At 46.1% G+C, this 17,355-nt stretch overlaps 1 protein-coding gene across 1 annotated transcript; it reads right to left on the bottom strand.

Annotated features, from left to right (window-relative positions):
- Positions 1–14,552: 14,552 nt before the first annotated feature.
- LOC131409489 (Y-box-binding protein 1-like) lies at positions 14,553–16,071 on the bottom strand. Its single transcript, XM_058546772.1, has one exon. The coding sequence runs from the start codon at positions 15,946–15,948 to the stop codon at positions 14,974–14,976; it is 975 nt and encodes a 324-aa protein (XP_058402755.1). The 5' UTR covers positions 15,949–16,071; the 3' UTR covers positions 14,553–14,973.
- Positions 16,072–17,355: the final 1,284 nt, after the last annotated feature.

Below are 17,355 nucleotides of genomic sequence, written 5' to 3'. Positions count from 1 at the left end.
TAGAAATGAGCATGTCACTGGGTAGCCTCTGTTTTCACCCCTGTGCCCACCTCAGAGTAAGACTCAACACTTAGTTGTATCCCCAAAAAAGTATATCTGAAGTGTCCCATTAATGAGGAGTCCACATTTTACTGAAGACGTCATGGAGAGTCTGAGAAGTGCTGCATCACATACCACGCAGGAAAACATCTGTACTACGGGTCCCCCTCGTTCAACGATGCTCTTCTCCCCCACCTTGTGCTCCCACCACAGCCTGCCTCACTTCTTTGTTCCAGAGCTCCACAGCTCCCCCCATCTTCCTAAAGCTCTTCCAATTCTTTTTGCAAAGCAGTTCCTCTCTTATCCTCTCAGAGTTTGCAGTCTGGCACACATCACAGTCCTAGGCAGATATCAACCCTCCTTGGAACTCCCCCTCTTCAAAGAGGAAGCAGGTGGGGAAAATAACCATCACCATTCTGTCTCAGTCCGTTGCCTTTCCTGACACTCTTCACAGAGTGGATAATGGTTGCTACGGCCAATCTATTACTTAAGCTTCTCTCAGAGGGCTCCGAGAAGACAAAGCACATCAGTCACATTGTGCCTGGCCTCACCTCACTCCTTGTCAGACACCCTCTGCTCTTTCTGTTGGCTCTGCCCCATCATTTAGAGCAGAGACAAGTTTGCTGTTCTCCCAGACGGGCCAGGCCAGCCTCCCCAAGGGTCCCTGGGCATCTCCAGTGAACTTGCTAGCCGTGGGGATTTGTAACTCTCTGCTTCTATACACCAGTGCTAGGATTCCAAGGGGCTTGAGGAAGTGGACAGAGGCCCCTACTGGGTCTCCTACTGACCTTTCTCCCCTTCAGATGCTCTGTCAAAACTCAGCTCGTGATGCCATAACTATATAGGTAGAATTACCATTCTAAATAAAAATTAAATGATGAATATTTATCAATGCTTTTTCTAGAAATGCTAAAGCAACTATTAAACATTGTTAATTTAATTTTTTTTGAGGAAGATTGGCCCTGCACTAACATCTGTTGCCAATCTTCCTCTTTTTCTTTTTTTCTCCTCAAAGCCCCAGTACATAGTTGTGTATCATACAGTTGTAGCTCTTTTATGTGGGACATCGCCTCAGCATGGCTTGATGAGCGGTGAGTAGGTGCATGCCCAGGATCTGAACCGGCGAACCCTGGGCTGCTGAAGCGGAACACATGGACTTAACCGCTGTGCCAACAGGCCAGCCCCAGTTAATATTTTTAAATGTAGAAATAAACAAAGCAATGCTGAATGAGTGATATACCACACTAAAGGATAGTGTCCACTCACCAAATGATGTTGGGATGCATTTCCTAGCACTTGTCTCAGATGCAAATCCACTGGCTTGATTCCACCTCATCCCTGGTAACTGTTGGGGAAGCAGAAGGTCCACAGGTCTAGTGCCTTGAATAGGACTCCTGTATTCACTTCGATCAGGCCTCCTAAGCTTCCCCCACCACTAGAGAGGGGCCTATGACAAAGCCCTTCCCATCAGAAACGGACATGTGTAAGCAGGGTGCTGTCTGCCTCTCTTAGCCCCAGCTGGGGTCAGAGTTCGGTTTAGAACAGGGGTTGTGGCGGTGGAGAGGGTGCACAGAACAGGACCAGCAGGTGGCACCTGTGACAGCTCCTCTTCTTAGGAAACAACTAGAACTAATGGACCTTGAAGCAAGTCCGCCAACCTCTGTGTGTCGTTTTCCTGGAAAACAAGCAAACGAACAAACAAAAACCAAAATGGGTACAAGGAAGGAGAAAATGCACTAACTGCAGGTCCTACACAAAGCCTTCTTGTTCGGGAGACTGTGCTGGCTGAGTGCTATGTTTCTGGTAGAGAATAGAGTAAACACCCAACCCTGCTGTTCTGGACTGCAAATGAAGTGGGAAAGTTGGGACTCTGGTCCAAGGAGGATATAACAGGATTCAGGACATCTCACCCCTTCAAGGTGGTCACCTGCTCCAGGCCACAGAGCTTGGCTGTGCACTGCAGACCAACCACCCTGAGCCCATCCGAGAGCCAAGGCCACTGCCCCACTGTATTAATCATGTTTTTTATTCTCTATATTTTCTGATGCTTTGCCATCTTGAGGCCTTGCTGACCCAAGAGAGACTGCCACTCCCAGGGCTAGCAATTTCTAGAGATAGTAAAGGATCCACCTGCAAACACTCCTTTCATATGCAAACCAGCCAATCCAAAGCCCACACCCCAAACATCTCCTTTATTGAGATCTCACAGGGCTGTTACACTCCAGGCCAATATTCCCCTGCCCTAATCACCCCAGAGCCAGGTACTAAACAACTCAGGACAGCCCCCACACGCCAGAGCCTGCTGAAATTATTCGGACTAGCCAATTCTAAGCCTGCTTACCCTGCCTTGCTTGTTGCTTCTGCAGAAACCACAATACAGGCTCTTGCCATGTTTTCTCCCCCCTTTCTCTGTCTCCTAACCGACTCTGGTGCTTCCCTATGTGGCCCTGCGTGATGTGATGTGCCCCCTCCTCTTGGGAAGTGTGAATAACAAACTATCTTTCATAGGGCTGTCATCTCCTGGGCCTTGGGCCTCACTATACCTGAATAATAATGAAACCCACATTTTAAAATACCCACCTTGGGCAGAGAGCTGGAAGTGGTGTGGGCTATATTTGAACATTGTTTAGCTTTGTTTTAGATGGGGACAAAGGGTCTTTGCCTACTTTCAGTCTTTGTGTCCTGAAACTTCTGTTTTTCTGGGATTAACAGAATCAAAGAAGGGCCCAGGGCAGAGAGATGAGTCATTGACAATTTGACAGGTCCTAAAACTGGGAGAATTAACCTTCGTAAGGGTTTCTCATGTGTCTTTGCTTTGCAGTGAAGTTTGTCAGAATCTAAAGCCTATGTACCTTCTTTCCATAAAATCCCACAGCCTTCTGAAATTAGAGTGTCTATAACACAGGTCAAAAAGCATAAAAGTCTGTGTCAGAAAATCCCACTCTTCTCCTGTGTGTCTCCTTTACTCTCACACTACTGCCACACTCACAACACATCTGATACCAGACGTGTGGGTTTTCCACACACCAAGCAGTTCTGCAATACCAGCTGGGTGTCCCACAATTTAATGCAGTTCTGACGCTATCTACCTGGAGATAGCATCAGACCCCACAGGTTAAGAGCTCAGTCCCCCGAGACTGCCCCTCACTCCAGATGCCAATCACAAGTAGTAGGTCTCCAGGTTACTCACAGCTTCTGTCTGACTTGGCTACAAGTTGGAGGTTCCCATGACCCCCTCCTCAGATTTGATTAATTTGCTAGAGCAGCTGACAAAACTCAGAGAAACACTTACTTACGTTTACCAGTTTATTAAAGGATATGATAAAGAATACGGATGAACATGCAGATGAAGAGATACTTAGGGTGAGGTCTGGGAGGGTCCCGAGCAGGAGCTTCTCTTCCCGCAGAGCTGGGATGCATCACCCTCCCGGCACGTGGATGTGTTCACCAACCCGGAAGCTCTCCGAACCCTGTACTTCTGGGATTTTTATGGAGGCTTCATCATGTAGGCATGATCAAACATTAATTCCATTTCCAGCCTCTCTCCTCTCTCTGGAGAATGGGAGGTAGTGCTGAAAATTCCAAGCTCCTAATCATGGCTTGGTTTTCCTGGTGACCAGCCCTCATCCAGGAGCCCACCCAGAGTCACCTCATTCAAACAAAAGACACTCCTATCACCTAGAAAATTCCAAAGGATTTAGGAGCCCTGCATCAGGAACTGGAGTCAAAAACCAAATATTAGAACAAAAGATGCTCCTAGTGCTCTTATAACTTAGGAAATTACAAGGAGCTCTGTGCCACCAACTAGGGGCAGAGACCAATATATATATTTTATATTATCTTACAAAATCCAACTTATGAAATTTGCATCCTTTTGAATAAATGTATTTGAAAATAGATTACACACATCCCTGCTTTCTTAAGTGAAGTTAATTCAGAGGGGACACAACAGGTTAAACAATAAGCATCCAAAATAAGAATATTTAAGCTCTTAGGGAAGGCTCAAAGCAGGTACCTACCTGTCAGAAGAACACAGGACTGTTAGTGTCCAGATAATACCTATTTTGATAGTGTAAGAGTCATTTGTTTTATTTTTTTCTAGCTTTTTGGAAACTTATAATGATACTAATTTTTATTAGTATAATTAAGAGTCAGATGTCTTCACTGACTCTTTTTTATCCTCATCTACAGATGGGGCAAACAAGGTTTAAAGAAGCTAAGTGCCCAAAGATTGATGGCTAGAAAACAATGGAGCTGGGATTTGAAACTAGATCTGGCAGGCTGCCGAAGCCTGATTTCCCAACCTCGTGTCTGTACTGAACAACAAACACGGTCGGGTTTGTGACTTGTGGCGACTGGTGTGTTCCTGAGTCTTACCTAAAGTGAGGCTCATCCGTAATGCTGTTGGAATGAAGTGAAATGCCACAGAGCTCAGAGAGCAGCAGAGTCAAGCCCCAGCCAGTGGATTCTATGATACACTTCCTGATACCACACCGTTTCATCACACACTTAGGGAGAGTTTACTCATAGACCCTTCCCTGCAGGAGAGTTTCTCCAACTCTGAGAGCATTTATCCTGCTTTTTGTTGGTTTGTTGTATTTTCACAAATGTCATGCACATCCATTTTTCACCAGCACTACCCAATGAAGAGTTTGTCTCAGTAAGAGCCCAGGGCCTGCCCAGTTGCAGTTTTGAAGTTGAGACCCAGAGCCTCAGCACATCTATCTCAACCAAGTATATCTGAGTGACTGATCGTGAACTCAGTTCCGCTCTTCAGCACAGCAAATTTGGTTCCTAACCCATAAGCCCTCCCCACTTTCTAGTGTACTGAGATTTGGTTGTGGGTCTAGAAGGCTGAGTTCAATTCCCAGCCCTGCTACTTACCAGCTGTGTGACCATGGGCAAGTCATTTAACCTCTATGAAACTTAATTTCAGTCACCTCACTCAGAAGCCATTCACTGAGGTCTTACTAAGTACCAGGCTTCAGGCTAGGTCCACAGCATAAATGTCAAGGGTGTGGATTTTGGAGCCAGCAGACCTGGGTTCACATTCCAGCCCATCACCTTCCTAACCAATCATGTGGCCTCGGGACAGCCACTTCCCTTCTCTAGTCTAATATTAGCCAGCCTCCTGGGACTGCATGCCTTCTCCATCACCCCACAAGAACGGAGTAGGCATATATGACACACCAGCTCTCTGGCCCTGGGTAAATGAACAGCAAACACAGCAACCCAGACACGGTGCAGAGTTACGACAGCAGGCATTGTCATGAGTCTCTGACACACATGAACCCAGCTAACCCTCACAGCACTACAAGCAAGGTACTCTCATTATCCCTGTCCTGCAGCCAGGAAATTGGGGCATAGAGAGGTTAAACAACTGGCCTAAGGTCACATAGCCACTAAGTGGCCGAGCCAGGATTCAAAACCAGCCCGTCTGGTTCCAGAGTCCCTGCTCATGGCCATGTGGAAGTTTAGGCTCTCAGTGACCTTCCTGGAACTTTGGCCACAGCTTCCTGTCTGCTTTCTGCCACCACTCTTGTCCCCTTCAGTGGTCTTTCCACACAATTGTCAGCCCGTGTCCCTCCCTGCATAAAACCCTTCAACGGTTCCCCATCACCTTCAGGATCAAGACCAGACTCCCCAGCAGAACCAAAGAGCCAACAAGTCCTGCCCTTGAACAACTTCTGCAGGCTCCGATCTCATTAAGACACACTCTCTCCCTACCTACCACCCCCCTGCACACGCCCAGCACATGAGAACACTCCAGGACCTTGAACTTCCATGCTTTTCCTTACTCTGCTTCTCTGCTCCCTCTGTCCTCCCCCCTCCTCCCCTCCCCACCACCAGGCCACCGTGCCCAATTCATTTTTTAACATGACACTTACTAGGATTTTTTTTTTTTTAATACAGAAATGTAAAAACAAAAAAACAAAAGCAGTCATATCAGATTAGGGCCCACCCTCACGACCTCATTTTACCTTAATCACCTCTTTAAAGACCCTATCTCTAAATACAGTCAGATTTTGATGTACTGGGGGTGAGGACTTCAACATATGAAATTTGAGGGGTACATAATTAAGCCCATAACACATGGTTAGACAATTCCAGCAGATCAGAAGATACAAATAATAACAGAAGGTATTTTTTCTCTTTCCCATGGCTTTCCCTGGAGGAAACCACTATGAACAATTTCTTGGGATTCCCACACACAGACCAGCATATCCACCTCCTCTCCCATTAAAATCGTTTAGAGAAATGGGATTATAATCTCCTCAGTTTTGCCTCTTGCTTTCCCCACCTAAAAGTCTATCTTGGTTATCTTTCCACAGCAACACATACAAATCGGCCTCACTCTTTATGGGCTACTGTGCATTCCAGCACAGGGAGGTGCCAACTCTATGTAACCCAGCCCCTGTGGATGAACACTGGTTGTTTCTTGTGCTTTCACTGTTACAAGCAATACAGTGAACACCATTACACATGTTTCTGGGCAAACTTTTGCTAGTAAATCCACAGGCTAGCAGGTGGATTGCTGGGTCAAAGGATATTTGCAGCCTTACTTTTGGTGGGTTGTGCCAAGTCTCCACCTTTGAAAAGCACCCCAATTTATGCTCCCACCAAGAATGGATGAGAGAGCCCACTCTGATGGGTGTTAACTCATCTTAGAAACATAGTTTCAAGCTCTTTGTAATTCTTCTGTTGAGTCCTGACCCTTCCAGGCGAGTTGGACAGCAGTTCTCTTCAGGTCCCCCGAAAGCCCTCTGTCTCTGTTATGGTACCCACAACAGCTTCCTGCAAGCATTTATCTAGCTATAAATTCCTCGAGGGCAGAGAAAAGCCAGCTTCATCTCTCTATGCCCATACTTGGATCATAGCAGTGCTCATTAAAGTTTATTGAATTACTCACTGACTCCAGGGGTTCCTAATCTTACAATCCTGCAAGTTTAGGCTGGGGTTGGTGTTTTGTTCGGCTGTGTCCCTAAGCCTAAGCACAGCACCTGACACAGACTAGGTATTTCAGAAAGAGTTCTGGAATGGAGCATGTTCCCAGGAAGCCAGGTCAACCATGATGGACTAACTCTGCTTGTCTCTACAGCTGTCTCCTCTGCCCCTTGAGGGAGACAGAGAGAGGAAGGGCCAGAGGGAAGGAGAGAAAACAACATGTTTATACATATGCGTGGATGTGCAGATGCATAGAAAATAGTCTGAAGTACACACCACGCCTGCCCCCCGATATTTCCAGGGTCCGGGCAAGAGTACACATGGGGTCCCACGTCCCCATATCTAAATACGTAAAAGTTATAGATCAAACTGGCAAACTGTTAAATAAAATATGTTCTATTCTTCTCCTAACAAATAGACTTTTCTAATGTCTTAGAAGGTCAGGATAAAATGTAGAATTCTTGGGCTCCTCAGATCTCTAGGCTGGAGAATAGAAGCATGAAGAGGGGAGATAGTTGCCACCTCCCCATCCAGCTCCCAGTGCCCAGCCCCCAGCCCTCAGTCGTCAGTCTGTCCCCTCTCTTCTCACCCACAGCTCCACCTCTGTGAACCTCCAAGCCTGCACATCCCCAGTTCTGTCTAGGGGTGCACACACCAGCAGCATGGCCCACCCTTGTGAGGATGCACCCAGAAAACAGGCCAGTGCAGATGGAGAAGTGGGCTTGGGGAACACGGGCAATGAATTCTGAGTCCTTGAGTCACAAGAAGTCTAGAAGGAGGGTGGGCACTAGCTCTTAGTGGACAAAGCCCCTTAGACCCACAAACTCCTCACCTGGTAGAGAGAGGCCTGACCTCAGGGGGTTAGGATGTTAGCTTACTATGGCTGCTGTAACAAATCACCACAAATTTAATGGCTAAAAACAACAAAAATGTATTTAGTTCTGGAGGTCACAAATGTATCATCTTATAGTTCTGGAGGGCAGAGGTCCAACACAGGTCTTGCTGGCTAAAACTGAGTTGTCAGGAGGGCTACATTCCTTTCTGGAAGCTCCAAGAGAGAACCTATTCCCTTGCCTTTTTCATCTTCTGTAAGCTGCCCACATTCCTTGTCTCATGATGCCCTTCCTCCATCTTCAAAGCCAGCATGGGTGCATCTCCGACGATTCTTCTATAGTCACATTTCCCTCTGACCACGGCTGGGAGAGATTCTCCCCTTTTAAAAAGGGGTCATGTGATTAGATTGGGCCCACCTGGATAGTCCAGGATACTCTCCCTACTTCAAATTCTTAACCTTAATCACATCCTCAAAGTCCCTTTGCCATGTAAGGTAACATATTCACAGGTTCCAGGCATTGGGATATGGACATCTTGGGGACAGGGGGGTTGTTATTTTGCCTGCCACAGGCAGGGACGTCCCCCCTTGGGTCTGAAGAGAAGCAGAATTCGTCATCCCAAAATGTGTCTCTTTAGCTTGAGGATTATTTCAGCCTGATTATTCTTAAGCAACAAAAGATTCGAGAAGAGCTTTTTACCTCCCCCTTAACTGTCTAAAAGAATTTAGATAAAGGGCCTGTTCCAGGGAGAGAGTTATCACCAGAAATGTCTACAAAGAATATGAGCTAGGTGTGGTCAACTGGGAGAAATTCAACAAGGCCAGTTTGATCAAAGTCCTCTCTGTGTCTCATTGTCTCTCCATAGCATGGCAAACATTTGTTTACCAAACATTAGCTTTTCCCATCTTCCTATGAATTGTCTTCCTTCCTTTTGAAGCCTCAGAACCCCACCCCCTTCTCCATAGCTCAGAGTAGCATATATACCTCATTTTGCTTGACTGTCTTTGGAATCTCTCATGCTTATGTGGATTCCCCATACCTAAAAAATTAAATTTAATTTTCTCCTATTAATCTGTCTCATGTCAATTTAATTTTTAGATGAGCCAGAAGAACTTAGAAGGGTAGGGGGGAGATTTTCCCCCTCCTCAACAAAGACAAGCAAAACAAGGCCAGATATTCTGAAAACGGCCGACTATTTTCACTGTGATCTGGAGACTTGCTAGGAGGTTCCTGAGATCCTTTCAGGGGTTCACAAAGTCAAAACTATTGTCCTAATACACTAAGATGTTATGTGCCTTTCATTCAGTCCCTCAGGAGTGGACACTGAAAGTTTTCAGAGGCTACAGTCATTTCATGACAGACTGAATGCAGCAGCAGATAGGAGAATCCAGCTGGCTCCCCCAAGCCAGACATGAAAAAGATTCATAAAAATGTAAAACAATGTCAATCTTGTAACTATTTTTTGTTTTGGAAAATATAGTTATTTTTCATAAAAAATGTTTCACTTAACATGTCGTGGGTCTACTATTGTTTTTAAATAACAGTTTTAAATTTTCTCAGTTTTAATTTCTAATATAGTAAATATTAATAGCCATAACACACAGAAACAAAAGCTTTTAGGGGTTCTTAATAATTCTTAAGAGTGTAAAGGGGCACGTGTATATGGTGATGGATGGCAACTAGACTTTTGGTTGTGAACACGATGTAGTCTATACAAAAGTTGAAATATAATGATGTACACCTGAAATTTATATAATGTTATAAACCAATATTACCTCAATTTTAAAAAATTAAATTAAAAAAAAAATTTAAGACTGTAAAGGGATCCTGAAGACAAAATGTTTGAGACCACTGAGACTGGCAGTCAAGAAGGCAGGGTTACATCCCACCCAAGGGGACCTGGTGAGGACTGGACAGTCCTGGCTCATTCAATGTTCAGTGGGGCTGGAGTCCTGGCTGGGGGTAGTTGGGGGGGGGGCTGGGGGGTCGGAGGGATGACAAGTGGGCAAAGGAGGCAGGAGGGTCTCCCAGTCTGCCAAGGAAAGCCCCCCAAAGCATAAAGAAGGGTGAGCCTACTGGCATGGTGTTTTAGAGAGCCCACTCTCTCTGCCCCTATAACAGTCTAGAGGAGGTGGGCAGTGAGGACCCTTGCTAAATTTCTGACTTGCTGATTCAGTGATACAAGGAATTCTAGAGAAGCAGGTTTGGGTCAAAGGATGCAGAGTGTGGTCTGAGGTGGAGGCTAAGACGTGTGTAGTCTCCTCGTTACCACCTACAATGAGGAAAATTGGTTTCAAGTCCCCAAGCAAACCTGGTATAAATAAGAAGATGCTTCAGAGAGTAGATCTGAAAAGTTCTCATCAAGAGAAAAAAAAAATTTCTAACTATGTATGGTGATGGATGTTTAGCCTTATTGTGGTGATCATTTTACAGTATATACAAATATTGAATCATCATGTTGTACACCTGAAACAAGCATAATGCTATATGTCAATTATATTTCAATAAAAATAGAAGATGCTTTATTAACGGAAACTTAAAAAAAGAGTACAGGATAGTGGGATAGTGGTTCAGTCCTTTGGAGGCAAAGAGCTACACGGATAGGAAGCCTGACTTGGCCACTTACTGACTGTAGTGGGTGGACAGTTCTTAACCTCCCTGGGCGTCCTCGCCTGTAAAATGGGAATTAAAAATAGCTCCTACTTCTTGGGGTTGTTGTGAGAATCCAACCAGCAGGCAGTATGTAAAATATTGAACACAATGGTTAATAAACTGCGTTTTTTATGGGGGTGTGAGGGGAGGGTGTGGTGGGAAGTTCCCTTTGGAGGCGGCCATCTCTCGGTCTGGAAACCTTTATCCTTTTTAAATTCACTTTCTTTCTCCTGCCCAGGGCAGACTTAGTCACCCACTTGGCAGAGGCTACGCTGGGTTGCTCGCACGCTTGCCTGATCACACCTGGGGAAGGAAAACCGCACAGGGGCTGCTCGGAACCTGGGCTGAGGGGCAGCGCCCCAGGCCGGCCAGCCCTGCCCCTGCCGCGCCCGGCTCCCGCCCCACCGCCTGATGTCGCCCCATGCGCGCGGGGCCAATCAGCGCGGCGGCCGCCCTCGGCAGGGGCCTGCCTGGGACCTGCTCCAGCGAGCCCCGCGGGCCTGGCAGGAGGCAGGAGCGCGCTCTTCCGGCCCCCACCTCCTCCTCATGCACTGGCTCACCGAACCTGCTTGGAGCCTGACCCTGACCCTCGCCATCAACTCGCCCATTCCATTCCTTTTGAAAGCCCCCTCCCCTTAAAGACAGTTACCTTAATTCTTGAGGGGGAATGGGGGAGGGAGAGGAAGGGAGCCACCCGCAGGAGAGCATTTCTTACAAGGTTGGTCTTAAGCCAGCTTTTTAATTTCTTTTCCTAAGACCCAAACAGGTTTTTTCCACTCTACTGGCAAAGATTGTCACAGGGACGCGACTGCACGGAAGAGGAAATGGAAACCTGGTGAAAACAGCTGGTTCCAAGAAGAGACGGTGGCAGGACCCTGTCATGGGCAAGGACCCCAGCGTGTGGCCAGGCCACCCCCACCCAATTCCACCATGAGTTTCCATAGAGTTGGGCACTTCATCTGACTCTGAGCCCTCCTTTAAGATGATTCTAGGGGGAAGATGTGATGTCTCTGTTATATAACACCAGTAATTAATTAAGATCTTTTGAGTATTTACAAAATGGCAGACATCCTGCTAAAATACTTTTTACATTGTTATCTCATTTAATCTCTCCTGGGAGGTTTGTATCATTGCCCCCAGTTTACAGATGAGGAAACTGAGTTTCAGGGACTGTGATCTACACAATGGTGACAGAGCTAAAATGCAAAGCTCTGGGTGTAACCCCTCTGCCTTTCTTCATCTCTTACTCCATAATGGATCAGTTGATATCAGCTGAGAATCAGAATAGGACATACTAGTTTCCTGAGCAGAGGTCAAAAACGGGGTGAGGGAAAACACCCATTTGATGGTGACCATCCAGCCCATTTTGTCCTCATAGCGGCTCATCGGAAAATCCCATGATTTATTTATACGTTCATTCAACAAACATGTGTTGAGTCCTTCTGTGAGCCAGACACCATATTAAGGCAGTGCGACAATCAAACATAAATCCTGCCCTCATGGAGCTGACATTCTAGTGGAGCGGGGGGGAAAGAGGCAATAGGCAATAAATGTAAGAAAATAATAGTTTAACTATGCAGTAAAATAAGTGCTGTGAGGGCCGGCCCCGTGGCTTAGCGGTTAAGTGCGCGCACTCTGCTGCTGGCGGCCCGGGTTCGGATCCCAGGCACGCACCGACGCACCGTTTGTCGGGCCATGCTGAGGACGCGTCCCACATACAGCAACTAGAAGGATGTGCAACTATGACATACAACTATCTACTGGGGCTTTGGGAAAAATAAATAAAATTAAAAAAAATAAATAAATAAGTGCTGTGAGAAAAAGCTGAGCATGAGAAAGAGGATTGAGAGTGTAGGGAAGGTAGGAGCAGGTTGCAATTATAAATAGGGTTTTCAGAGCATACGAAAAGAACGTATGAGCTTGCTACTGTCTTAGAAAAGACTTTTCTTGGAAGAGGGAATGGCCAGTGCAATGACTCTGAGGCTGGAATGTAACTGGAGCAACTAAGAAACTAGTGGGGCTGGAGAGAAGAGAGAGAGGGAGCGAAGGGGACAGCAGGATAGGATATGAGGTCTGGAGGAGGGGGAGCAGGTCATGTCCTTGTAGGAACTTGTAGGTCATGATAAAGACTAACTTTCACTCTGGGTGGCATGGGACGCTATTAGAGGAGTAATATGATCAGATTTTCGTTTTACAGGATCACTCCACCCCTGCACCGAGAAGAGCATGCAAGGAGTCCTGGGTGGAAGCACAATACCAGGTAAGAGGCATTCACAGCAATCTGCTTGAGAGATGATGGCAGCCAAGAACCAAGGTGGGAGCAGTGAAGGAGGAGAGGACTTCAATTTGGGATCTATGTTGAAGATGGAATCAATAGGATTTGGTGATGGACTGGACGTGAATCGTGAACAAGAGGAGTCAAAGGTGACTTGAAGGTTTGACCAAACTAAAAGAATGGACTTGCTGCACCTGAGACAGGAAATGCTGTGGAAGGAATGTAGCTGGTGGGGATTGGGAGTTCACGTTCATTTCTCAGCAATTGTGCAAACAAGTGATAGGACAAAACCATATTTGGTGTGAGGGCTTTCCCCATGCTCCAGCCCACTGTTTCATATGTTAATTGGGCGTTCACACCACCCTATCTCCCTAGCTTCCTTTCTACCACTGGCGCCTGGTAAATTTCTACTTATCTTTAAAATCTAGGTGAGTGGCACCTTTGCTTGAATCCTTTGAGGACACTAAGTGCCTAGTGTCAGGCTTCTTTCCTCTGAACAGTCTCAGCCCCTATAGTCTATGCCATCCAATATGACACCTGATTATGAGCTGTCATTTGCGGTTCCCTACTTCCTTGAGATTTGCTAGCTATTGTTCTTAAATGGTCAACATTCATGCTTTATCTTTTGTATCTCATGGGGTACCTAACACACGGAGTTTGGCTCTTAATGGGACTTGATCTGAGCTTTTTTTGGGAGGGAGGAAGATCAGCCCTGAGCTAACATCTGATGCCAATCCTCCTCTTTTTTTTGAGGAAGACTGGCCCTGAGCTAACATCTGTGCCCATCTTCCTCTACTTTGTATGGGATGCCGCCACAGCATGGCTCAACAAGCAGTGCATCGGCGTGCACCCAGGATCCGAACCGGAGAACCCCGGGCCGCCACAGCAGAGCGCGCGCACTTAACCACTTGCGCCACCGGGCTGGCCCCGATCCAAGCTTATTGATGGAGCTGCTTTTACACATCGAGGTGAATGACCATTGCCAGATCAGAAGGGAATCACAGATTCGGGATTATGGAGTCAGCGCTTCTCTAGTTCAAAGATCTTGTCATCAGATGAGAACCTTAGGTCCCAGAGAAGGGAAGTAACGTGTCCAAGGTCTTTTAAGGAATTAACAAGCCAGGACTAGGACATAGGTGCTCTAATTTTCAGACTAGTGCTCTTTCTCCCACACTCATAAAACTGAGCTTTGGGTAACTGGCATCTCCTAAAACAGACTCCAATTTGAGACTCTAATTGCTTAAGAGTGGGTACAAAAGAGAGTGTTTTGAAACAGACATTCTCACATTCCTTTGGGTTTTTTTTTGCCACAATCTCTTTGAAAAGCAATTTGGCAATATCTAATCGAACTTGTAAATGAACAAACCCTTTAACCCAGCAAATCCGTTTCTAGATATTTGCCCTAAAATAGACTCAGATGTGTGGGAAATGACATTTATGCAAGATTTGCCTTTATATCAGGGTTGTAGTAGCAAAATTCCAAAAACAACCTAAAACAACAATCATAGGGAAGTGGCAAAATAAATCAGTCATCCATGCAAGGTGTGCAATTGTGAAAAGGAATGCAATCGATCTTATGTGCTGATATGAAATCAGGTCCAAGGGAAAAAGGCAAAATATGAAACAGTGTATGTACAAGATGGTCTCATTTGTATAAGAAAAATATGGGCATGTCTAATATAAATAAATTGTATATACATAATATACTTCCGGAAGGATACACAAAAAATTGATAACAGCAACTGTTTCTGAGGAGAACTGAAGAGGAAGGTTTATCTATTTACTTTATATGCATTTGAATTTTTTCTTTTTTTTTTTTTTATTATTTAAGACCTTTATTAACAGGTGCTTGCAGTTTGTTGACTTTTTTGAAAAAATCAAGTTGTAAACTTTTATTACAAATTAAAAATGAGGTTCTTAAAAATCTCAACTTGACCAGATATGAAACAATTTAAAAACCTTTACAGGTGTATTGAGAAAAACCAGGCTTTTTTTTTAAAAAAACACGTTTGTCATTACCAAAAAGAGACATCTTTAGGTAAAAATAATAAAAACCCCATGCTGCATAGATAATGCAGATAGTTCTAGTTATCTGGTCAACAGGCAAAAAGCAAGCACTTAAGGTCTTCAGCTCCAATCTTTTGTTCATTTCTTATTGCTGGAATTTCATATTCATTTCTTCTTGTTGGATGACTAAACCGGATGATGGTAGAGATGGTAAGCCGGCATTTACTCAGCCCCGCCCTGCTCAGCCTCGGGAGCGGACGAATTCTCAGCTGGTGGATCGGCTGCTTTAGTCTCTTTGCCATCTTGTGGTTTAAGGTTTTCCGGGCGTCTGCGTCGGTAGTTGAAGTTGCGGCGGTACCGACGTTGAGGGGGCTGCTGACCTTGGGTCTCATCTCCTTGATTTTCCTTATCTTCTTCATTGCCATCCTCTCTAGGCTGTCTTTGGCGAGGAGGGCCCCTGCGGAATCGTGGTCTATAACCTCGATACATATTCTGCCTCACTGGTCTACCTTGTTCTCCTGCACCCTGGTTGTCAGCACCCTCCATCACTTCTCCTTGCACAGGAGGGTTGGAATACTGTGGTCGACGCCCGTAGGGTCTCCGCATGTAGTAAGGTGGGAACCGTCGCCTGCGGTAGGGCCGGCGCTGTTGGGCCTGGCCTTCGGGAGCACTCTCTGATCCCTCATTCTTTTCCCCACTCTCACTGTTCTGGTAATTCTGCTGGTAATTGCGTGGAGGACCCCTGCGACGTGGATAGCGTCTATAATGGTTACGGTCTGCTGCGTATTTACTGCCTTGCACTGGAACTCCACCAGGGCCTGTAGCATTTGCTGCCTCCGCACCCTTTTCTCCTTCAACAACATCAAACTCCACAGTCTCTCCATCTCCTACACTGCGAAGGTACTTCCTGGGGTTATTCTTCTTTATGGCAGTCTGGTGTACAAATACATCTTCCTTGGTGTCATTCCTGTTGATGAAACCATATCCGTTCCTTACATTGAACCATTTTACTGTTCCCAAAACCTTCGTTGCGATGACCTTCTTGTCCCCGCCGGCAGGTGCTGCCGTTGTGAGGCCGCCCGGGCCACCGCTCCCTGCGCCGCTGCCCGTGGTGCCGGGCTTGGTGTCGGCAGCGCTGAGGGCGGGGGCGGCGGGGGGGGCGGTAGGCGGCTGCTGGGTCTCGGCCTCGCTGCTCATGGTTGCGGTGATGGTGACTGGGGCCGGCTGCGTCAGCTGCGGCTCCTCCCGGGGTGTGATGGTAACTAGGCCGGCGGCGGCGGTGGGGCTGCTCAGGGCTCTCTGGGGTCCGCTCTCCGCTCCCGCTACCGATCGAACTCTGAATTTTTTCAATTTTTCTATTTCCTCTTTAATTAAAAAGTTAGTTAAAATATATTCACGTAACTTAAATATTAAATATTGCAAAAAAATGTGCAAAGAAACCTTGTCACCCTCTTTTTTGTAGATGACCTGGATGAATAAATCTGCTGTCCTCTGAAGAAGGAGATCAGTTAGTAACCGTTTCCCTGAAGAAGCTCACCCATTTTGACTGTCCCCTGTGTGTTCATTCTTGCTGGTGACTGTTGACAAATTGGGAAATGACTCCACCAACTAGGTGTTCTTGAGAGGCCAGACCTCAGGAGGAGATCAGGAAAATGAGCTTCCGCCTGTTATCTCTCACCTGTTTCCTCCAGGGCTGGGCCTCAGGCTTGGGCAAGTGTGATTCAACCACTTCTGATGAGGAAAGAGGACCTAATATGGCAGCCACCAGCCCTGAGCTAATGAATCAGGATCTCTGGGGTGAGGCTCTGGCAGCTACATTTTTCATCCCTTCTCCCTACACCCAGAAAGTTCTGAGGCTTTGCTAACTGCTTCCCCTCCAACTCACATTGAAACCCCTGAAGCTTAGCTTCACTAGTAGAGGGACAGTTTCCTAACGGGACACTTGATATGATGACACACAGAGTAGCAGCTGTGAAGTTGTGGTAGGCAGAATACCGGCCCCCCAAACATGTCCATGTTCTAATTCCTGACCTCTGTGCATATGCTATCTTACATGGCAAAGTGAATTTCACAGATTAAGTTAAGAACTTTGAGATGGGGATAGTACCCTGAAAATCCAGATTGGCCTAATCTAATCGCACGAGCCATTAAAAGAGGAGAACCTTCCGAGGGAGACGTGACTCCAGAAGAATGGTCAGGGAGGTGTAATGTTGCTGGCTTTAGACAGGGAGGAAGAGACCATAGCCTAGGAATGTGGTCGGCCTCTAGAAGATGAAAAATGCAAGGGAACAGATTCTTCACTAGGGCTTCCAGGAAGGAATGGAGCCCTGCCAATGCCTTCATTTTAGCCAGTGAGACCTGTGTAGGAGTTCTGACCTCCAGAACTGTAAGGAAATAAATTTTTGTGGTTTTAAGCCACTAAGTTTGTAATAATTTGTTACAGCAGCAACAGGAAACTAATACGTAAGTACTCTGGGCAAAAGTGTTTAATGTGATTCTAATCAAGTGTCTATACTTCATCTAGTTTTCAGAAAATATAGGGGCTAAAGGAACAAGTTAAATGACACCAGGAGGAAAGATCAGGCAAACCAGGAGGAATGTAGC

The sequence above is a fragment of the Diceros bicornis genome, chromosome 8, assembly GCF_020826845.1.
Source record: "Diceros bicornis minor isolate mBicDic1 chromosome 8, mDicBic1.mat.cur, whole genome shotgun sequence".
Classification (NCBI taxonomy): Eukaryota; Metazoa; Chordata; class Mammalia; order Perissodactyla; family Rhinocerotidae; genus Diceros; species Diceros bicornis.
Note: the sequence above shows the minus strand (reverse complement) of the source record. Positions and strands in the feature narration are given on the sequence as shown.

Excerpts from the sequence above, each read along its gene's own strand:
- LOC131409489 (XM_058546772.1), bottom strand. The coding sequence starts at position 15,948 with ATGAGCAGCGAGGCCGAGACCCAGCAGCCGCCTACCGCCCCCCCCGCC.